Here is a 24753-nt window from a genome sequence, read left to right on the forward strand (position 1 = left end):
AAGGGCTTCAGATAAGCACTTGAAGAATAAATCTAAATAAATGCTGTGAAGATAACACAAGCAGGATTGCAGTGGAGCTTGCTAAAGCTGCTTATGCCAGTAGACCTGGTAGTTTCTTTATGCTATTGCTAAGCATTATCTGCTACTGAAATGTCACTTGTACCTTTAGATCTGTTCTAATATCAATATGCAGCTGAACCAGAACTTTGAGTGTCTGACCTTTGTTTAGGAACAGATCTGTAGGTCTTCTGTCCCGCAAACATTCTGAAGCCTGCTGGTGTTTGTCTCTAGCTATGACTTGATATTAACAGACTAGCTTCAAAGCCCGTTCCTAAGAACTAGCCTTGAAAGGGTCCCCTTCTATGGCCCTCAGCCAGGCAGCTTAAGGTGGCTTTGGGCCGCAGCTTGCAGCTGGATCAAGTGGGTGGGCAGGGGCTGGCCAGCTCGTTAGCAGGCCCGGGACAGATGTCCTGAGCAGGCTGGGAGGCCGTTGTTAGCAGCCCTGATTAGCAGGCCAAGAGGCCCTCGTTAGCAGGCCTGGCAGGCCAGAGGCCCTTGTTAGCAGGCCCTGCATTGCAGCCCAGGAGGCCCTCTTGAGCAGGCCCTCCACCACGACTCTTTGTCCATGGCCCTCTCCCCTTATCTGCTGCTGGCTCCAGGCACTGAGGCACGTCTTAGAGCAAAGAGGCTAGAGTCCAGGGACGGAGGGTGGGAGCTGCAGGTGCAGGGCAAATCAGGGTGCAGCTAGCTTTGCTGGCTGCACCCTGATTGGCCCTATTCCAACTTGGACAGTTGGACACATTCTACCCCCCAGGCTGTTTCACAAATATGTAGAGGAATCATGGATAAGGATGTACTTGGTAAAAACAAAGGTTAGCGCTGTGATCAGACCTAGATTTTTTTCTGAGTGAGGATTGATATTAAATGCTAACTGAGAAATATACTTGATTTCCTCCACCCCAGCTAAAAATACTGTGTTGCATTCTCCGTTTAAAACTGATAAGAGTCTTTCCCAACTCATTCTAACGTTTTATTACCATAAAAATTGACATACATATTGTACTCTCTCTTACATTTGTGTTCTACAGAAGCAATCTTATGCACCTCTGCATAGGAGTAATTACCAATGATCTCAGTGCATCTTATTTTCAAATACACATGCTCATACACAAATGTCTGCATCATTTTATAATGATTTTTATACATACAAGTAGTTCATAGTTCATTTTTATGTACAGTTATTCCACACTAACCCTGTTGATTTTAGAGAGTTTAGACTGGAACAACCAAAAAGGATTTTACAGTTTAAAAGTTCCAATTACATATCTACTCTCATCATTTTTTTAAAAAAAGTATTCTACATTTCTCAGAATCACAGAATCATAGAGTTGGAAGGGGCCATACAGGCTATCAAGTCCAACCCACTGCTCAACACAGGATCAGCCCAAAGCATCCTAAAGCATCCAAGAAAAGAGTGTATCCAACCTTTGCTTGAAGACTGCCAGTGAGGGGGGAGCTCACCACCTCCTTAGGCAGCCTATTCCACAGCTGAACTACTTTGACTGAGAAAAATTTTTTTCCTGATATCTAGCCTATATTGTTGTACTTGTAGTTTAAACCCATTACTTTGTGTCCTTTCATCTGCAGCCAAAGTAAAGAACATAAGCACACAGTACAGACTTAAACAGTTCTGATTTTTAGCTTACTCTGAGATAGTTTGTACAAAAAGCATTGAAAAATCAGTTTCCCAGACAAATTATCTTGACATTATGATGACATCTTCTATAGATGTGTGTATTCAAAACCACTCTGCCAAATGACTTGTCTTTTCTTTGTAATTCCTTTGGAAGAGTTTGCCCAGAGAATGGAACTTTCAAAGGCAGTGGAATTTTTCAGTTTTATTGTTGTAGTGGTGTACCAGCTTCCAGTATTCAAACCAAGCCTATTTCTATCCCATTTAAAAGCTTCAGTTACTCATGCTGGACATCTTTACCATAGTACCATAGTAATGGTCAGATTCTGCATTGCTTATATTTGTTTTAGTTATGTATTTTACTTGATGTTTATGTAAGTCAATTTTAATAGTAATAAAACATTCAAATGAACTGGGGAAGATGCTGATGATCAGTTTTACACTGAGAAGGGAACAGTGGAAATCAAGCATATTTTCTATCTCATATTATTTGCTAGTTAGCGACTTTTATAAATTCTAGGCTTTCCACAGAAAAAAAATCTAGATCTGACCACAACTCTGCTCTTTGTTTTTATCAAGTACATCTTTTAGTATCAAGTAATAGCTGGAGACAGACACCAGCAGGCTACAGTATGTTTGGGTGGAGGAAAGACCCACAGTTATGTTCTTAAATAAAGGTCAGTCATAGTTTTGGTTCAGCTGCATATTCATAATAGAACAGATTTGATATTTAAATAGCAAGTAGTGCTTAGCAATAGCATAAAAACTACCAGGCCTACTGGTATAAGACCGAAAGTCAACAGGCAAGAGCCTGAAATTTGGCTCCTTGTAGTGATAATGTCTGTCTTGAAGCAGTTTTCCTTGTTCTTCAAGCTTGGGATTCCAGTAGGTTAGCAGAACCCTGAAGGGTTTGAAAAGCTGGAGGAAATAGCTGATATTTCCTGATAGTTCCTAGTATGATGCCTGTCCTTTTCTTAACCGCTTCCATACTCTTTCCTTGTTCCTTTAAGTCCCCTTCCTGTTTTGGTTATGCATGCTCCTTCTTTTTCTGTTCCTTGTTACTTTTCACATTTTAATTGGTCAGATTCTGCATTATTTACATTTGTTTTTAGTTATGTATTTTACTTGATTTAAGTATTTGTGATGTTTGCATATGTCAGTTTGTAGTTTATAAATTAGAAAGGGGATATCTGCTTTAGATTGGTTCCGGTAGTACACTTCTCTCAAAGCAGTCCTGCTTTTGATATGCAGGCTGTATTCCAATATAGCCTCAAAAGTTTTCCCCACACATAGAGGGGACTTTTCTCTATGAACCGCCGCTGCCACCACCTGGCCTTCATGGGAATTGCTCACTGGGAGGGTCAGGACTCCCAGCTTCCCTTCAAGTTCTGAGGTCTTGTTTCTGTGTTTCCCACTATCCATCATCTGCTTATCACAGGAAAGACCTACTGTATTGTGTACAACTGGGACAATAGTCACTTGCCAACATAGCCCTCTGTCCATCTAGCATTTTAAGTGTGTCTAAGATTTATTTATTTATATTTTAACTTGTATACCTCCGCTCTCAAAGACTCATGGCGGTTTACAATAAAAGAATAAAACAACTACCCTTAAAATCCCTAGACACAGATGACAATTCATTAAAAATTAATCCCCCATCTCCTCCCCTGTCTGGAGACCTGTGTGACACAAAGAATCACTAGCAGCATCAAAAGTTACAAAGCATTTATTGAAAAGAAAATATTTACAAGCATGCCCTTAGGACAGTGCCAGATTGAGCAAGAGAATTTAAAAAATGGTGAAATTCAATTCCTCGGTCCCTCCCTTTATATATGTTCAAACAGGATGTTAAGTATAAGGTAGACTCCTTAGCTTAGAAAGTTACAGAAGTTCTACAGGGTTTCTATTATCTTGGGACCTCTGCTCATATATTCAGGCCATCACATAGTGACTGCCTCCTCAGGTGAGAATTCTGTCTCAATGGGCTCAACACAGAAGAACCCAGGAGTTTTTTCTGTCTTTCTACTCCCTCTGACCCGGTCAGGCCAGGTCAAAGTTGCCAGGACATTTTTTCCAAATCTGTTCCCTTCTAGATTTCACCTGCCTAGCTGGTGAGGGGGATTGACCATCCCATTGTGTCTTGCTAGACCTAGTATTTCATAAAGACTTGACTTCTGACCTATTTTCTGCCAAGAGAGCAAAAAAAAAAAAACCCTTTTAAAAACTCAAAGTGAAGGTTTAGCTCAGCTCAAACTTCCAAAGAAAAAATGGATTTCATCTTTCCTAACTTTACTCCTAACACCTCTTATTCAGAAAACAAACACACCACCGCAGTGAAATTAACTGTAAATTCAGCCACTGAGTATTGACTTCAACTAGATTCTCAAGTGCCCAATATCACAAAGACTCACATATGTTAAATACCCACCACAGTATATTCACTTACATCCATACTTAGTAAGCTTAAGCTTCAATTCCTCCAGAAAAATAAGAACACTGAAATCCCCTCCATGACAGCCAGTAGTGGTGATCACTGTTGTTAGAAAGTGCTGTCAAGTAGCGCTTATGTTAACCTCACCAGTTTTCAAGGCAAGAGATTTTCAGAGGCAGTCTGCTTTCCTTGGTGGCCTCCAATCCAAATACTAACCCCACTCAGTTGCCAAGATTTGATGATATTGGGCTACCATGAGCCATCCAGGTTAGGGCAGTTTTCTTAAAATTACTGAAGTGCTCACAGGCTTACAAGAAAATGAATATAAGCATAATCTACTGATATAAAGGGATATTTTTCTTGCGTTACAAAAAACTTTTTCTAGGAGGGCAGTATAAAGGTGGTGCTAATGCAGAATTCTGCAAATGGGGAAAAACACAGAATACTGATCAAAAATAGCATGCTGACTAATGTTATTTCCAAGTCAGAAAGCTAGATAATCTAAAAGGAAAGCACTCAAAATCTAACTGTCCAAAATACTTTATGGGCACATACAAGAAATGTTTGCCTGTTTGCATGTTGGGATTTATTATTTAGAGTTCAATAGCACCTTAGAGAGCAACAAGATTTTCAGGGAATGAATTTTTGAGAGTCAAAGTTCCCATACTCAGACATGAGTAGAATACTATATATGTGTCTTGAAGGGCATAGCACAGAATATTTGTAACCAGTCTTCACCTTTAAAAAATATTGAATTGCCGATTGAGTGTATCAATGTCCGTTACATTTGTTTCTTATCGTCCATCTGCCTATTACTACCTAACATCGCTTTTACAATTATCTTTCTGGATGTCCTTGGGTGCATTCCAGATAGTCCAATGTTATAACACAGGGAAAGGAGAAAACAAGTGTGTCACACAGAAGTCTGGGTTACAGTGACCTTAACAACAGCCTACCCACTTCAGAGAAACACTCTGGATTTCTGTGGCTGTAGCTGCTGCCTTTGCAATTATATTCAACTGTGTTCACTATACTGGCATAACAAACAATGCTAGATTAGCTGAGATATGCAAAAAGCATTTGCACTTTGAGTGTGTTCTGAAGCTGCTTTTTGTCAGACCCCTTCCCCCACAAGCTTTTCCCATTAAAACTCTATGTGCGCATGTGTGTGATCTGCTTCTGAACTCATTATTAGGTAAAATAAAGCATAAAACTGGGAGTTGGAAGGGATGTAATCACAAGTGTCAGCCAACAGTGTAGTGTTGTGAAGATCTGGGATTGTTTCTCCCACCACTGCAGAGCGCAAACCTGAAGAAATAGTTACATTTGGACTCAACATAGAAAGGGTGCTTCCAAATCAGCTCAGCTGTCCTAGAAATATTTTCTGTTTTTATCCTACGTCTGCACGTAGTCTGCTGCCAGAGCAATCTTAACCAGGTTTATTCAGTGAGGCTTATTCCTATGAGTGTTGTTAGGAATTTATTGTAAGTTTCCTCTGTGGGTACTGGACTTACTCATTTTTTAAAATGTCTTTTTATCTGTGGTATTTTGAATCTTATGGGAGCTTTTGTCTAATGCTGTAGACTGGATTTTCAGATGCTTAGGTGGATAGGAAACTAGCTAGAAAACTGCACCCAACGAGTGGTTGTCAATGCTATTACATCAGATTGGAGGGAGGTGAGCTGTAAGGTGCCACAGGACTTGGTACTGGGTTCGGTACTTTTCATCATTTTTTATCAATGATCTGATGAGGGGGTAGAGGGACTGCTCATTTAATTTGCACATGACCCTAAATTGGGAGGAGTAGAGAACACCCCAGAAAAGAATTCAGTGAAATCTGAACACACTGGGAAAGTGGGCAAATGAGAATAAGATGCAATTCAATAAGGAAAAGTGCAGAATTCTACATCTGGGTCACAAAAATGAGAAGCATGCATCCTGGGTGGGCGATTTCTGGATAGCAGTGTGTTTGAGTGAGATCTTTGGCTACTTGTGGATTGTAAGCTAAATATAAGCAGACAGTGTGATGCAGCAGTAAAGAAGGCAAATTCAGGCTTGGGCTGTATCAACAGAGGCATCACACCAAAATCACAAGATGTCGTGGAGCTGCTGTATACCTGATTAGTCAGACCATACCTGGGGGTACTGTATGCAGTTCTAGAGCCAAAATTTCAATAAGGATATGGACAAAATTGAGAGAGTGAAGAGGAGAATGACGAGGATGATCCAAGGCCTGCAGACCAAACCCTATGAAGAAAGGCTGAGAGACATGGGAATGTTCAGCCTGCAGGAGAGGTTGAGAGGGGACATGATGTGACTTTAGGTATTTGAAAGGTTGTTATTTAGAGGCGGGCAGGGAGTGGTTCCTGTTGGCAGCAGAGGATAGGACCCACAGTAATGGCTTTAAACTAATTGTAGAATGGTACTGGTTAGATATTGGGGAGAGGGGGAATTCACAGTTAGAGTAGTCTAGCAGTGGAATTGGTTGCCTAAAGAGGTAGTGAATTCCCCCTCACTGGCAGAGATTGAAGAAGTGCGTATGTACATGAATGCCTACACTTTAAATACAACTTTGTTGTTTTTAAAGGTGCCACTGGATTCTTAAATTTGTTCTGCTTCTTCAGACCAACATGGCTACCCACCTGAAGCTATATAAGCCAGTTTATGTAAATAACGCAGCTATATGGTATACTTTGCTAAATTATTCATAATTCCTTTTTCCCTACTCTTAAGTGCAGGGGAAGAAAAATTACTCTTCACCATTGTAAACAACCTTTTAAGCACTTAAAGTCTTATTTCTTAACTGTTTTTAGGCTGAAAGTTTTAGAGAGTGTTCCAATTCCAAATGTTGTTTACTGGGATTTAACCTGAAAATAATGAATTAATTTAATAATTACAGCTTTAACTGTACTCAGGTCTAAGTGTCCTTGTTTCCTTTCCCCCTAATTCTTTTCCAGTCTGTCTCTTAATTATAGATAATGTCAGCAGTGTGCCACATTACCATCCATCTCAAAGTAAAGTTACCCAGAGTAGACACAGTAATCCATCTTAGCTTTACTAATTCCAGATACAGTAAAAGTAATTTGATGTTTTTGTTAGTATTACCCTGGAAAGCCTTTTGATACTTGAAATGTAAATTGAAAGAAAAATCAACCTTGCGGGCTACCCTGGGTTGATGATATCACTATAAAGAGAACAAGATACAAGATTGGATGTGGTCCTAGAGTAGACTCTTGTTACCTCTGTAATGTGTCTGGGTTGACTTTATAAAATGCCTTTTCTTGTATGTCTTAAAAGTATGCCTGTTTAATTCTACTGCAGTAATATTTCACAAATACACAATTTGACAAGCAGTGAAAACAAATACGAGCTTGTTCCCAGGAGTGCTGTTTTGCTAGTTTTACTACTTCCTGTTAACCTGCCACCTTTTGACCTCTCTCCACCACAAATGGATACCAATGTGGATGATGTTAAGTGGGATATGTTAAATGAGCCAGCTTGGTGTAGTGCAGACTTCTAATCTGGTGAGCCGGTTTGAGTCTCGATTCCCCCATATGCAGCCAGCTGGTTGACCTTGGGCTTGCCACAGTACTGATAAAGCTATTCTGACAGAGCAGTAATATCAGGATTCTCCCAGCCTCTCCTATCTCACAGGGTGTCTATTCATAGAATCATAGAGTTGGAAGGGGCCATACAGGCCATCTAGTCCAACCCCCTGCTCAATGCAGGATCAGCCCTAAGCATCCTAAAGCATCCAAGAAAAGTGTGTATCCAACCTTTGCTTGAAGATTGCCAGTGAGGGGGAGCTCACCACCTCCTTAAGCAGCCTATTCCACTGCTGAACTACTCTGACACCTGCTGAACTACTCTGAAAAATTGTGGGGAGAAGAAAGGGAAGGTGATTGTAAGCTGCTTTGAGACTCCTTCTGGTTGAGAAAAGTGGCATATAAGAACCAATTCTTCTTCATATAGATAGCTGAACCTCTTGCTAAGTCAGATATGTAGTTTCTATAACTGTGGTATCTGAACCAGTTTACAAGTGTGCAGGAAAGATGTCTGCACAGTATTTGTTATCGTCAGGCAAAAGACTGTGCCTAAGAGTGAGGTGAGGATGGATATGATTCTGAAATACCCACTTGGAAATGGTAGATAAATATAGCAGAGGCTGGATAGCCATTTGACAGAGAGGCTGTTTCTGTGAAGGTTCAAGGGGGTGGCAGGTTACAGTGGATGAGCAATAGGGTTCTGAGTGTCCTGCATAGTGCAGGGGGTTGGACTAGATGACCCAGGAGATACCTTCCAACTCTATTATTCTATGATTCTATATATCTGTATCTCATTGTCTAAGATTGGGTTCAAGTGTGCATCCTGAGATTCTTCTGGCTTATACTGCAGTGCCAGTATATGTTGTTCCTGTCTCATACCAACATACACTTATATTCACATGTACATACTTTGAATACATGGTGGGATGAAGATGCATATGGGTTTAAAATAATTGGGTATTTTGGCAATGAGGCTTCAACAGTGAGGGTGTACATTGCCAAGAAACTTTGCTTTTCTTCGTTTACTCAAGCTTGAAAGAATCTGTTTCAAAGCAAGATCTAAATGATCTGTGATCAGCATCTGTCACTTTCTAAGATCTCCCATGCAATACTGATACTAATATTAACTCTCTGGGAGGAAAAAAAGTATAACCTCTATACCTCCCACCCTCCAGTTAATATCAAATTCAGGTGATGGGGGAAATTAGGTCAGTGAAACAAAAACGGGAAGGTGGTTAAAATCCCTCAGTGCCACTACCCATTCAAATGAGCAACTCTCTGCAGCTGTCTCAAAATAACTTTTGAGCCAGTATGCTGTAGTGGTTAAAATGTTGATCTAGGCATTGGGGGACCCCCCGCATTCAAATCCTTAGAAGCAGCTAGTCTGAAAGGACCATCAGTACTTCAGGACTGAATCTACTCACAGTTTGAAAATCATATTTTTGGCAAAGAGGAGATGAGGATGAAAGTGTGTCCTATATAGTGAGCATTATTACTATTCCTTGATTCTTCTTCTGTTAATGGGCAATTGACTTTCCTTGTTTGTATTTTCTAGGTATCAGGAAAATCCAGGTGTATGGGAGCTGTAGTGGTGGGAGAAGGGGTCGGAAATACAAGAATGCTTCCATCCCTTCTAATCTTCATCCTATCCTGAGAGATGTAGGGGATGAGGCTAAGGGATACAGCCTGGCTCTTTCACTGATATGTAAAGCCAGGTCTATCAATAATAAGAACATGTCTCTGCAAACCTATTTTACAGATCATAAGGTAGACCTGACATGTGTGACTGAGACGTGGGTCTGGTAGGGTGAAACCTTTGCCCTGAAAGAACTGATCTCACCAAGTTACTCAGTCCTCCATCAGTCCCAGACCATGTGTCGGGCAGGAGGGGTAGCTGCGCTGGTCCAGCAGGCTTTCTCCTACAGGGCACTATGTGCACTGACAATCCCAGTTGAGAAATTAGCCACCAAGGGACTGGAACATCTATTATGTGAGAGAAGGCTAAAATATCTAGAGCATTTTCTTTTAGAGAAAAGATGACTGAAGGGTAACATAATAATAAAGATAGATTCATGTGGGAGGCATATTGATCTGAAGCAACAAAACAAAGTTTGAGTCCAGTGGCAACTTTAAAACTAACACAGTTTAATTTCTTAAGATACATTGAAAACAGTTTCCCTCAAGCCTTACATGGGGGGTGGGGGCGGCTAGTTGCCATGAATTGCTAGGCAGAGTCATGATAAGTCACTAGGTGATAAATTTAGCTGGATTAAAGCAGATGATAAAACCTGAATGGCAGCACATTAACATGTAAATACAAGAGTTAACAAACAAATGTGAGAACTTTGAGTCTAGTAGCATTTCCAAGACCAACGAAGTTCTATTCTGGGTATAAGCAAGAACTGAGAGCCTCAGCATGTGTAGTTGCATACTTCAGATACATTAAAACAGATTTCTTCAAGTGTTACATATAAGTGGTGGGGGGAGAGGGGTGTTAATTGCCAGGCAAGACTAGTGTCAAAATGTATAAGTACAGTAATGGGTGCCTCCCATTAGTCAGTGGAACAGGAGGAGGAGACTGCCACAGCACACAGGACAGACAGAAGAGAGGGCTCCTCTTACTGAATGGTCTGGGCTGCTGCTGTGGCTGGCTGGGCTGGGTTAGAGAGGAGAGGTTATGTGCGACAGGAGTGGCCCAGCCTGGCCTGGGACTCTGCAGGAGATGAGGGCAGGAAGGCTCCTCCTGCAGCTGGCCCAGGAGCAGCCTGGGAGACTGGAGGGGAGTCTCACTGGAGAGCTACATGCTGCCTCCCATCAAGTGACACCCAGGGCATATGCTCTGGGGCACAATATCCTAAATATGCCACTGCAAAAAATCTTGTAGATCCTTCTGCCTATAGAGTTGGAGCAGATGTGGCTGTAGTGTAGAGCCAGTGGATTGTTTGGTATATTTAGGAAGGTAGCTGGAGGCACATATATATGTTTGTTGGTTACTGGTATAAGGAACCCATTATGTAATTTTGCAGCAGTGTCCAGAAATTATTTTTCTTGCATAGATTGATTCATTATCAGGTTGATGATAGGGTGAAAGTCATTGAATGTTTGGTAGACTATGTCTAGAACTTCTTTACCATGTGTCTGGACAATAAAAATGTCATCAATGTATCATCATAGATACAAAAGAGATATGAATGACTAGGAATTTAGAATGTTATAGGGCAATGTAGGTGCCCATAGCTGTACCATTGATATGAAGGAACAAATTGTTACCAAATTTGAAGCATAGTTTGCTGGCAAAGTGAGCTGTTATCTTAACACCGCCTGTGGCGCCGCGGGTGCCACAGACTAAATAAAAGGGTAAGGGGTTCTGGGGTGGGATGTGTCCGGGATGAGGAAGGGTGGTATAGTCAGTGGGTGAGGACTGTGTCCCTACTTGTGGACTTCTCTATAGCATCTGACTGGCCACTCCTGGAAGTGGAATGCTAGTCTAGATAGATCAGTGGTTCAATAGAACTTAGCTACTTTTAACATTCTGATCAATCATTTAGAGTGTGTTAATTCCCCCCCTCAAATATCATTGTTCAGTAAATTACAGCTTGTAACCAGAAATTGAATTGTCTTGATTGTGTTGAGTTGAGGAAAACTTATACCTATGTCTTCATCGTTACAAGGAAATTACACCAGTTTTATTGACAGCCAGTGTTAAAGAGGTTGACAGATGGATGGAGGGGGAAGGGAAGGTGGTGGATCAGTAGTGCCTCTATATTTAGATATGTCTTTTTTATCTGACTGTACAGCTGGCCACTCAATTTGTTTTAAAGGACTTCTGTATCTCTGGCTTGTGAGTACCATTCATGTACTTTGCAGCTATATCCCACTCCACACATTAATATCTTGTGCGGGGGCAAATACATTACTCATGCAAAATCAAATCTGTAGGACACGATGGATGAAATATCCAACTGACTTGTGTACAACTGTCTTGCGTCCAAATCAGATTCACCACTTTTACTTTTTGCCTTTCAGGGAGCAACCCATCTACAGCACCCGAGCTCATGTCTTCCAGATTGATCCTAATACAAAGAAGAACTGGGTTCCCACCAGCAAGCATGCTGTTACTGTATCCTACTTCTATGACAGCACAAGAAATGTCTATAGGATAATCAGCTTGGATGGCTCAAAGGTAAGCTGTTTGACCGTTTAAGCTCAGGTAAACTATTAGAAATGCTTTTAAGTATAAGTTACACTTTAGCCTGTGTTTTCCTTATAACAAATTTGTCTCCTGAAATGTGATTTAGAATGAGAACCTTTTTAGGGAGTCATATTGGGAAATAATTATTTATTAAAATGTATTTAAAATGTGTTTATCAATATAGATACGTTTATCACAAAAGATATTTTATGTATTATTTGTAACAAGTTAGTGGCACAGATATTTGCTGTGGAAAGTAGTTCAGTAATATGACATCTAGTGCTCATTTGTTTAGTGCTCATACATTTTAATTAAATGCTAAAACAATTCCATTTTCTACTGCAAAATTTGGTCTTTTTAATGTGGTGTTCTAATGGATAAAACTATTTTAATACACAAATATTCTTCCATTACACCACATATAAAGTTTTCCTTTATTAACCTGTCTGCTCCTCTGTTGTTCCATTTTTTTAATGGATAAAATTCTCTAAAGTCAATGCAAAATATCTAGGTTGATCCTAGTATTAGGCAAAATGCAGGCATGTACCACTACTAAATAAAATATCAATACCTTGATTATTTAGGAAGAGCCTCTTGTGGCGCAGAGTGGTAATGCAGCAGACATGCAGTCTGAAGCTCTGCCCATGAGGCTGGGAGTTCAGTCCCAGCAGCCGGCTCAAGATTGACTCAGTCTTCCATCCTTCCGAGGTCGGTAAAATGAGTACCCAGCTTGCTGGGGGGTAAATGGTAATGACTGGGGAAGGCACTGGCAAACCATCCCGTATTTATTCTGCCATGAAAACGCTAGACGGCATCACCCCAAGGGTCAGACATGACCCGGTGCTTGCGCCGGGGATACCTTTACCTCGATTATTTATAATATAGGTTTAAAAGTACTACAAAAGAACTGGGATGTTGCCTAATTTTAAAATTTGGTTGTGGACAACAGAAAGTTCTGGACTGTATAGAAAGGAAGAAGGCTTGCAGTTAGGCCATAGCTATGTCATTGTAAAAAAATATTTGTGGGATTGCAAATGAAGGTAGTTTCCTCACAAATAGGAAAATAGATATAGGTGTGAGAGGAGATAGCTTTAGAAATCCTTATTCTGCTCATTGGCCTGCAGTTGTGTCTTCAGGGCTTTGAACTTCCAAAGTTTTGTTGCATTCTTTATCTGTTGCCTGCATCCACTTTTGCTTTGTTGCAGATACTCTTTAAAATCTCCTAATTTCTGGAAAGAGCTAATTTACGCAAATCTGTCAAACAGATACTGGTACTGTTTTGTTTAGTTCAAACACTGAAAGATCACAACATATATACATTGCAACATGTTTGTAAGAAACAAAGCAGTATTCTGAGTTCAGTTTCATGTTTTAGGGGACTGTTGGCAACATTAGGGGAAACAACTGTTGTGTTCCACAGGAGAATTAGTTTACACAATTATCTAGCACCACCCTCTGGATGTCTCAGATATAGAAATCTAAGGTGTTCATTCAGTTTTCTAAAATAAAATGATAAGTCCCCAGTTGAATGAAAGGCAAAAATGAGAAACATTAATATTTTATTTATTTGTTTGTTTGTTTGTTTGTTTATTCAATTTGTATCCCACCACTCCCCAATGAGCTTGTGGCAGGCAACATAGTGTTAAACCCCCATTAAAACACCCCCATTAAAAGACTTAAAAACCCATAACGTGGCGTATAATTTCCCAACCTTCTTCCAGCTTAGAGGCATTGAGAGCATGGGGTGACGTGATGTCCACAGGCCCACAACCTCCCTTCTCCGGGGAGGGGGGGCAGCCGATCTCCTCCGCTGGTCCCAGCCTCAACCATAAACCCGGTGGAATAGCTCCATTTTGCATGCCCTGTGGAAAGATGTCAAAGGTGTCCCAGTGAGGACTCTAGCAGCTGCATTCTGCACTAGCTGAAGTTTCCGGATTAAGGACAAGGGTAGGCCATATGAGACATGGACTGATGTACCGAGGTCCAGCACCTCTCACCAGCACTCAGGAAGTTCTGATCCCCACACAGGCCCTTGCTGGCCTGATTATCACCAGTAGCTTGGTGCTCTGCACATGCTTGCACCTAGAAGCCAGAGATCCTGCCAGTCTCCTGGCCAACAGATTCTTTGGGTGGTTTGGGGCTGAAACCACATACAGTGCCCTGATTCCTGATACATGGGGTTGCACTGCCTCTGACTTGGAGCTTTTGTCATATTTGTCCCTTTTTGAAAGCATATTCCTTCAATCGAGCTTTAGTTTAGCATTCTCAAGCACTGAACAAGTATATCTTTCTCTGGTATTTCTGGGTGGCACATTTCAGTCTCCTGTGGTAAGTCTCTATTTCTAGCTCTAGGAAAGATGACCTTTAGATTTAGGAACTGATCTGGCTATGGATGTCGAACTTTTCACTATCTAATGACTGCTTCAAACTGAGTCTATTCTATTTTCTGTGTTATAATTGACTTGAATAAAATATGTAGACAGTATACAGCCTGAATTCTTGGGAGTATTTGAAAAACAAAAACGTCATTTAAGAAATAAATTTACTAATTAAATTTAGTAAGTTTTGGGATGCTGCTGAAGGTAGTAGGTTGGAAAATAAAACCCAACAAGGAGAAAGCCTGAAAACATAAATCTGTGAACAAACTAACCTACCTGCACTAACCTACCCCGCTCTGTGTGGGGAGGAGTCTTCTGAGCTAGCAGACAAGGTAGAAGTAGGTGGGTTAGTTAATCTCTTTCTTATCAATAGTAGGTCCTTTCTGATCCACATTATTGCCATCTGCAATTTGTGCTTCTACTCTTCTTCTCTAGAACAAAGTTTGAGTCCAGTGGCACTAAGAGCAACAAAAGGTTATTCAACTTACTAGTAACAAAGCCCATTTTAAAAATGGGCTTTGAAAGGCTTCCCTTTGGTCAGGAAAGCCCTCTCGCAGGCTCTGCAAGGTGGCGAGAGGGCTTTGCAGTCCAAAGGGAAGAGAATCCTCCCTCCCCCCTGCCCTTGGCCACTTCAGCTCCTAAAGACCTCTCGCTGCTTCTCCGAGGTGGCAAAAGGGCTTTGGGAGCTGAAGGGAATCCTCCCCCTGCCCTTGGCCCCTTGGCTCCCAAAGCCCTCTTGCCGCATCTCCGAGGCTGTGAGAGGGCTTTGGGAGCTGAATGGAATCCTCCCCCCCCACACACACACACTCTGCGGCTGCTTCCCCTTGGCCCCTAAAGTCCTCTTGCTGCGTGTCCAAGACAGAGAGAGGGCTTTGGGGGCTGAAGGGAAGGGAATCCTCCCCCCCTCGCCCCGCGGCCTGTTCCCTTCAGCTCCCAAAGCCATGTAACGGCTAGGGCAAGGCTCCCTGGGACAGAGATACCTGGGAGCCGTGGATGCGCCCTTTTCACCGACCAGGAAGCTTCTGGCGGTGAGGCTGGGTGACAAGGAGACAAGATCTCCAGGGTCTGGCCCAATCCAGATGCGCCCAGCTTTGCTGGGTGCGTCTGGATTAGCCTGCTGGAAGCACCTGGACAGATGTTCCTGTCCAGGATGGCACCCGGACAGGACCGCCCAGATTGCCATTTCCATAATATATAGAGGAGCTATGGTAAGGATAAACTCTCGTGTGCATGCACATTTCTTCAGATATAATGAAGAAGTGTGCATTGTATCAAGCTTATACCTTGAATAAAACTTTGTTGATCTTAATGGTGCCATTGGACTCAAACTCTGTTCTGATGCTTCAAACCAACACAGCTACCCACCTGAATCTAACGTGTCTTCTCCGTTGTTTAATAGTTCCACCCATTGTTTAGGACTTCTTAGTGTAAGTGATCAAGAACTGTGTGGCACCTAAAATGAGGAACTTTCTAGGTCTTGTTTCAATGTCCTATATGAAAATCTAGCATACTTGTAATAGTTTCTGTAGAGCCAGAAGGTTTTAGAACTGAAAGGAAAGCATAATTTGAAACTGTGATATGTAGTGAAATATAGGTATCAAGCAGACCTATTAAAACAGTATTCCAAAATAAGTTACGGTTTCTTTTAATAATATGGAGCGGGGGTTGTCAACCCCCGGTCCGTGACCCGGTACCGGGCTGCGAAGGCTTCGGTACCAGACAACCGGTGGCTGCGCCTGCCTCCCCCCCCCCCCCCGCAGCCAGAATTTCGCCAGGCCGCAAGCAAAGCAGCCGCTTTGCTTGCATCCCGGCTAGCTTCTCGCTACGGAGGGAGAAGACGCAGGCATGGACGCAAATGCGCAAGCTCAGGAGCAGGGGCTCAGGTGGTGGCAACATCCCTCAGCAAAAGACTCCCCCCCCCCCCGGGCCTCAGTAAAATTGTCAAGCATTGACCGGTCCCCAGTTATAAAAAGATTGGGACCACTGGTATAGAGGCCTTTTGCTCTTGCATGCATTTTATAATGTCTACTTGCCACTATGATTAAAAGAATACTTAAACATGTTGCTAATTCTTAAACCCAAATAAGTAACTTTTGTTGAACCACAATTCTGCAAACTATTTTTTCATTGATTGAGCAATGCATATTTCATATTCTGTTGTACAGCATTATCACAATGTATATTGACCCCCAAAGGGGTCCCAACCATCAGGTTGAGAACCACTGCTCCAATACATTATGTACCATGATGTATAAAATTACCTTGAAGAAAGTGTTTATGATGTGTTCAGAATGTTATTGTCTTAAACAGTATGTTTATGTAATATCAGATCCTTTTGTGACAGCAGTCTATCAGTCCTACAGTCTTCCTACTTACTGTTTCAGTGTACTAGTGAACATAAGATTTCACATGTAAGGGATGATTATCTTGCATTTAACTTTGAAATGCTACTTGATGCCTAACATTTGGTTCTTTAATTAGGCAGCTGAACTACATTATAGACTATTTTAGTAATCTCAAGTCTATGCCTCCTTTTTAATAGGCAATAATAAATAGTACCATCACGCCCAACATGACATTCACAAAAACATCACAGAAGTTTGGCCAGTGGGCAGATAGCAGAGCAAATACTGTTTATGGCTTGGGATTTTCCTCTGAACACCATCTTTCAAAAGTAAGTACGGTAAATGTGCAACTTCAACTGCTTAGGGGCTGCCTTGGAATATCTCAAAATGGTTCTGAAGTGTTATGTAGTATATTCTTAAGAAAGAAAATGTTATCCAAAGGTCCAAGAATTTCTAAGCAAATCCTGAAGTCGTTATATTCTGGCCCCTCCATATGATGTCGTCAACATCCAGCGTCTGGGCAGTAACTGGCTGGCTACATCCTCCATTTTAAAGCACTAGTTGGGGAATTGCATAAAGTGGATTCCCCAACCTATTTAGCGCACGCTACAGGAGAGCAACCAGCAGAGGGAAGGTATGGAGGCTCAAATGCGCTAAAGATGCCTGCCTCATCCCACCCTCGCACCCGCATCCATCTCCCTTGATTCTGGGGATTGGAATTTCTTTTAAAAACTTCCTGGAGCAACAAATACGCAGACAAGCATGCAGGTGATGCCAGAAATAAATTTTCTCCAAAAATTTTTTACACAAAGCATGCCTTTCTAAAGTACCCCCCCCTCCAAAATCAGGAACGAGATTAATTTTTAAAAAATATTAAGACTCGTGATTCTGTAAGGGGTGGCACTCTGCATCTATGATTAGATGCATAGGAATTTAAATGGAGATCTATGAATTTTTAAAAGAAAAATTAGTGGGCAACATGGGACCTTTAAAACAAGGAGAAGGGGGATCGGCTGCCTGGCTTGATTGACAGGCGGAAGAGAGTCGCATGTAAAGCGCGTTGCTGCTCTCTTTCACCATTTCCAGGAGCATTTGTGGAGGGTGAGAAACAAGAAAAAGCGGCAGACTAGAGTGAGGCAGCAAAAAGGTAAGGAGGGGCCGGGAAGTATGATACTGTTTAGCGCTATGCCATTCAGCTGGTGTAACTCTATTTTTGCCAATATGTGGTAGTGCCCCAATTTTGGCAAATTCTGGACCTGTAGGGTAAAATTGGCATTCAGATTGTCTCCCTTGAAGGATGGTATCATGCTACTGTGCTTGATCCAATGGGAAGGGAGAGCTCTTTTCTGCTCAGGGTTTTTTTGTTTTTTTACTGCCTTTGTTTCAATAATTCTGTCTCCCCTTCTAAAAAGAAAACAAAAAAAAAACCTTCCTTGCACCATTTCCTTTCTTTTTTTCTTCTCTCATGCTTCAGCCTAATGAGAAAGTGAGGGAGTTCTGTACTTAATCATGTTTTCCTCTGATCATTTTCCTTGTTTTATTTTCTTTGCATTCTCCCCCTTTTTTCAGGCTGTACACAGCTCAGCAGTGTTTCTTGTAAACATTGTTGTGGCTACAACTGCAAACTCCCCATTACCAGCAGATGTGAATTCTCCCTTTTCTTTGGTAAAGGATGTAACTCGACTTCTGTGCTATTTCCAGTATGGTTCTGGAATGGAACTGACTGAGGACAAATCAATACTGCACACCTTAATTAGCAGATAAGATCTGTGAAAAGGATACTGAATGCTTGGTTAGGTATACTGTCTTGTACTGAAAAAGTATCAGCTGACCCGTGTTTGCAGTTAAATAAAGCAGAAATATGCAGGTTGTATTAAATACATGAACAAGTGTGTGAATGCTGGAAATGTAGCCAGGCAATGTGTTCAACATCTTGTATGTGTTTTGGAAGAGACATGCAGTTGACCTAGGTTAGGGAACTTCCTGAAGAGACATGCAGTTGACCTAGGTTAGGGAATTTGAATTCAAATCTCTCTGAAATGCCAGCTTAACCTGTCAGAATAACCCCAGCAGGTGGTTCTGTGGAGCCATATAGATACCCAGGCAATATTAACACATGGCAAAACAAGTACAAGCCAAGAACTGAAAAGTGGGAAGCCAAAATGACTAGATTGGCATACTACAAGGGGTCACTTTCTCAGTGAGGAGGACTAAGTGTATGCTGGAACAATTCACAGAGATGCATAGGCAAGCAAGTCGGGTTCATATGAAATATAAGTTAAAGAACATTATCTTCCTTCCTTTCAGTAGTCTCCATTGACCCCTGCAGATAGCCCCTTCCCTCTTATTTTGAGTGTGAATAATATGCTAAAAATAGAGATGTAAGGATTAACAGTCCCACCAAATCCTGTACACTTGCAAAATGTTTTCCTCCCAAGATAAAAGAACTGAGGAACTCTGTATACTGAGAAGACAGAGATGATTCACCTATGATTGTGGTACAGAATTAGGAAAAACTGTCAGCGGGAGGATGTTGCTCTCAGTGGATGGCTAGTAAGCTGTGCTTGAGAACAGATGAGCACTAGTATAGAAAGAATGATGAAAAATCTTGTTGGGACAATAGGTACTACAAAGTAAAAACAGGGAAAACTAGCAGTTGTATGGTGTAGTAGTTAGTGAGATTCAGAGTATTCTGGCTTGTGTTATTTCTGTGTCCTGTCAGACTCTCATCCCCCTCATGGTGTGTATGTGTGTGTGTGAGGTAATGATGATAAAATGGAGGAGAATTATGTAAGCAGCTTTTTGGGGTCCCCATTGAGAGAAAAGAGATATAAATGAAAACAATAAAAATAATAGATTTTTAAAAACTTATATGTTGGCTTGCCAGAGACCTGCTGTAGGCAGCTTATAGCTAGATAATAAATCAAAGCCACTAAACAAGTCACTAAAAAGCCAGCCAACTCCTTTACAACAAGCCAGGGGGGTAACAGAACTAGTTTACTCTCTCATCACTCATTCATAATCCAGAGCAACTTTGTCACACTGCAGTTTGCAAACAGAATGCCAGCAGAAGACAGACTTCTGTGTGAGCACAATCACCTCAGGAAGGATTTTCAGACATGATCTCTAATGGTTGGTTTCAGTTATTGTTGAAAATCACGATGCCTGGGCACAAATGTGTTTTCCTTGGCCAAAGGATCATGAAGGACAGAGCAATCAATAGAAAAATGTATGTAATGGTTGTAATTTATGTAATCTTTGCCTTCAGTTTGCAGAAAAATTTCAGGAATTTAAGGAAGCTGCAAGACTAGCTAAGGAGAAATCTCAAGAAAAGATGGAATTAACAAGTACACCCTCACAGGTGCGTTTGTTTCATCTAAATCTTTGTTCAGATTGCATTTACTATGTAACCAGCTTCTTTTTCAATAGGCATGATTTGGCTATTACAGATGGAGGAGGATTTGATAGCAGAGTATATCGTGGCATCCAGACCTAAACCCCATGTGTCTCTTAGAGCCAGTGTGTGCAAATAGTAGACTCTTGTAAAGATATATAAAGTTTATTATAAGAAATTTAGAAATTATCAATGTATATTAGTAAGCAACACAATTCTCTAAAATTAAATAACTCAGAAAAACAATAAATGCTAGCTTAACTGCCTAACACAACAGATGTTGCATTGGATAGCACAACTGTACTTCATGCAGATGCAGGACTTAGTGTAAGCATTTTTCTATGTTGCTGACAGCAGACCATAGATTCTTCCAAAAATCCAAGCTAGCTTCTGGTCTCCTAATTCCTGGACCAATTATAGTTTTTGGCCTACCTGAGTTAGGCAATGACAATGAATTAATCAGAACACTTTCCAGCTAAAATCATCTAGAAAACTACTTCAGTACTTTGATTCTTCCATTCTGCGGCTCACCAGTTCTCATGCAGCACCAATTAGTCCGCTCACACTTTGGCCTTGAAGATGATAAGAGGCCTCTGGGCTGTGGGGGCCCAATTAAGAACACCTGCAAGATGGAACCAGTTAGACATAATGCATATGAACCCTTGAGGAATTAGGGTTGCTTTGCCTGACAAGGGGGGGGCATATCCTTCATTAGCACACTCTGTTCAGTGGGGAGGGACTATTACAAAGCAGTGGCAAGGGTTGTAGGCATTGTTGCATAAATATGAGATGAGAGAACAGGAAGGAGATGGTTAGATTGGCATATGCTAGCTATTCTCCCTTCCTTCAAGATAAAACTGCAATAATTATGAGTCCTAGCAATTCCTCCTCGACATCCACCCCCCCATCAGTCCATTTGCTCTAGTCAAATCCTTCTACATAGTAGTCTGGGTGACGGGTGCCTTTCTGTGAATTATGAAGGCCTTCTATTGCTTTGCAGAAGTCTTCTGTGTAAAATGGTCTTTGCATAGCAGGGCTAAAAGTGTAGGCTCACAGTCCTTGGTGGAATAAATCTGAGTAGTTAGGAGTATATGTAGTTCTCAAATTGCTGTGATTCATTATATATAGGAATAATGAGAATGAGTGAATGAGTGTGTGTGGCTTATTGCACCCAGAACTTTTTGCACTGGAACTATAAATATTTTAATAAAGAAAGAAATAACTGAAAGTTGGTATATATATATCCCTCTTAATGTTTATGCTCTTTCTGAGCAAATCAAGGTCTCAGCAGATTAGATCCACAGTAGCTCTTATGGAAGCAGAAGATACTTCAGTTAGTGCCAGGAGAATTGCTGCAGAAGAGCTTTTAGATGGTAATGGGGGATAGGCTGAAGAAGATGAGGAAGAGATTATTCATTCTGTGAGCCGTATTCTGCAATTCTTTACAGTCAGTCCATTGTTCTGCAACTTGCAGCCTGACAGCTCTCTAGGATTAAAGCTCATGGTTTTCTAATGCATACATATGTGATAGTTGAGAAAGTATTTATGAAGAATTTTCTTTGTCAAAGACAGGATAAATGTTTGTTCTAAACAGATATTGCAAAATCCATGTTTCTTCTGTTATGAAACTTCCAACAAATATTAAAGGTGTGTTTTTAGTTTGCTATATGGAACTCTGAAATATCTTCCACATGTCTGTTTGAATTCCAGACTTGTAAAACTTTTATTACTAGAGAAGCCATTTATATATATATTTCCCCAAATAATTGTATCAGCGTTTACTCTGCAGTAGCATCTTCCACAACAAATTTGACTCTGCCTTTATATACACTAACACGTTTTACACTAATTGACCTACTACAGTATGCACCTGTTTGATATTGCTCACATATTTTCTAACATGTTAATACTTTCTTTAGTTGCATTTGTCCTAATAGTGACAATGCCTACTATCTAAATTTCTGACTTTGCTGTAAAAAACACCTAACTTTTCTTGAGGAGTAGCTATAATTCAATTAAAGAGCTGTTTTGTATGCTAAAGGTCCCACATTTAATCTCTACTTAAAAGGCTCAAGTTGTAATTGATGTGACAGAACTCTGCTGGAGACATTGGAAAGCCACTGCCAGTCAGAGTAGGCAATACAGACATTGATGGGTTAATGGTCTGATTCAGTACAGGTAGTCTAACATGCTACAGGATCTTAGTCAGAGCCACATTTCTTCTGAAACACTAAGTTTTGGACTCCCTTTTTTTTTTAAAAATGTGATATTACTTTCCATGGGGCCCTGGCCAGTTGCTTTTCTTTCCTATCTTTTAATCCTAGTCCTGCCTATATTGTACAAATCATAATGCAATCTGAGATAAGTTTATACAGTGGTAGACCATTTTAATTAAGTTAATATACTGCAGGGGTAGTCAACCTGTGGTCCTCCAGATGTCCATGAACTAAAGTTCCCATGAGCCCCTGCCAGTGTTTACTGGCAGGGGCTCGTGGGAATTGTAGTCCATGGACATCTGGAGGACCACAGGTTGACTACCCCTAACTAGAGTGTATCTTGTACATGTTTAATCAGTGTCATGATAGCTCAGTGTTTTACATCACCTTCAACCAACATTGGTCCTCTGGTTTTTGTTATGGCCTTACTTGATGCTTCCACATGTGCCAGTGGTAGCATCACAGACCTGTTCCTTGTGCTATATTTGTATACTCACACATGCACCATGGGTAAAAATAGGGAAGAATCAGCTTAAAACAGCACCACTGAAGTGAAAAGGGTAAGTAATTTCCAGGGGCAAAAATCTACACAGATACTATTCAAGTAGAAGGAAAATGTCAGAAAACCAGGCTTGTTTTAAGATGTTTTACTACTGTGTAAAATAACCATCCAGCACACCAGTTCTACCAAGTGTTAAAAAACAAAGTATGAACAAGAGCACAATGGGTATTCTTCGTCTTAAGTTCACCTGATATGTGAGAAACACCATACTTTTTTTTCTCTATCAGAGTTCTTACAAATGAATGCTGAAGAATATGGAATTATATGCCCCAACTGGAGCTCATAGCAGTGTGTTTCTTTGTATTATTGTTAGTGGGTTCAATTAATTACTGCTGTTGAGTTTGCATTTTCCTAATACATTAATTTAGTATCTTGAAATGGTCCATTATGTTCTTATATCTGTCAGCTTTGTGCAGTACTCCGCAGAAGTCTTGTGGCACTGACAGTTTAATAGTAATTGTGCTTGAAGGCTCAAGGAAGAAATTATTAAATATACAAAATGAATATTATATAAAAAATTGCCCCAACAATTTTCCACATCTACCTATGAGTACTTCAGCCTCATTGTAGCAGCATAGCCTTTCAGTCATTGTGACTAGAAGTTATTTAATGACCTGTTAAACAGAGGCTGTGCTCTTGAATCTTTCAACCTCAGGCTATAAATAGAAAACAAAAGTGATATCTTCTCTTTTAATTTCCTTATTTACGGTCCTCTGTTCTCACTATTGCTCAAAGTAGATTATACAATATTAAAAAATATAAAAGTTATTCCCCACTTATAAGGTGGCCACCACCAATAATTGCATGCGTGTGGGCTGTTGCCAGTCTTTCCTATTTGTAGGACAACAGCTAGGAAAGTATTTGCTAAGATGAGTAGTCATGGTAGAACATAGCAGGGAAGGCAGTCCTGTTGGAAACATAGCCATTAAAGACATTGTAGGTGATAACCAATACCTTGAACTGAACTCTTGGTTGCCAATTAGATGGGTATGAAACAGATGATCCATTAACTTCTGATAATAAATTTAAAACACTTATTAGCCACCTTTCTGCCTTTCAGGAATTCAGGATAGGTTCTAATTGTTGGGAAGGGTGGTATAGAAGTTAGATAAATAATATAAATTGCAGTAAAACACAAAATTTATAAAATAACTAATTTAAAATCAATAGTTTAAAAGTCAGTAGGCTACCCTGATTAAAACTGTCTTCAGCTGCTTCATAAAAGCTGAAAGTGAGGGAGCCAGGTGAACCTCCCTAGGCAGGTTGTTCCATAATCATGTAGCTGTCACTGAAAGGGCCTTCTCTTAGGTCCCCACCAGATAAGCATCTCTGGGCCATAGGACAGTCAAGAAGATGCCTTCCTGTGATCTTACTACCCTTCCAGGAATATATGGGCGAAGACAGTCCTTCAAATACTCTGGTCCAAAACTAGGAAGGGCTTTAAAGGTCAAAACCAGCACCATGAATTGGTTTCAGGAGTAATTGTTACAATTTTCTCCTAAGGATTTTACTTTCAAATTATATAGCACGGGGGACAAAACTGAGCCTTGCAGAGCCCCACAGAACAAGTACCACACTGATGACAATTGGTCTCCCAACAGCAACCTTCTAAATCCTGCTCAGAAGGAATAATTTAAACCAATCCAAAATAATCCCTTAATCCCTGCTTTTTCCTCCAAACACCTCAACAAGATGGCAACATCCACAAGAGTGATATAGTGATATATCCAGTAAGAAAATTGACACCCATCTCAAAGTCCAGAGATCATCTAAATTCACCAGCACTATCTCTGGTCCATAAACCATCCCAAAACCACACTGAAAGTGGTCTAGAGTGGATGAGTCAGTCAGATAGATCTGGAGTTGTTCTGCAACCATGCTCTCTATAATCTTGCCCAGAAAGGTCAAATTAGAGCTTGATCATTTCTAACTTAATGTCCAGTGTTTGTCCAGTTTCTTACATCCACTAAACATATGGTAGTTGTAATGTATTATTG

The 24753-nt window shown here is 40.8% G+C and overlaps 1 protein-coding gene across 2 annotated transcripts in view; it reads left to right on the forward strand.

Annotated features, from left to right (window-relative positions):
- HOMER1 (homer scaffold protein 1) overlaps window positions 1-24753 on the forward strand; it is a 79920-nt gene that overhangs the window by 15198 nt on the left and 39969 nt on the right. Inside the window, exons 2-4 of one of the 2 annotated variants that reach the window (XM_077347313.1) lie at window positions 11696-11852; window positions 16782-16913; window positions 19853-19945. In XM_077347313.1, coding sequence (XP_077203428.1) covers window positions 11696-11852; window positions 16782-16913; window positions 19853-19945 — 382 coding nt within the window. Of the gene's footprint in view, window positions 1-11540; window positions 11853-16781; window positions 16914-19852; window positions 19946-24753 lie in introns of those variants that run through there. The other variant, XM_077347312.1, reaches the window with a different exon arrangement.

The sequence above is a fragment of the Paroedura picta genome, chromosome 7 (genome assembly GCF_049243985.1).
Source record: "Paroedura picta isolate Pp20150507F chromosome 7, Ppicta_v3.0, whole genome shotgun sequence".
NCBI lineage: Eukaryota > Metazoa > Chordata > Lepidosauria > Squamata > Gekkonidae > Paroedura > Paroedura picta.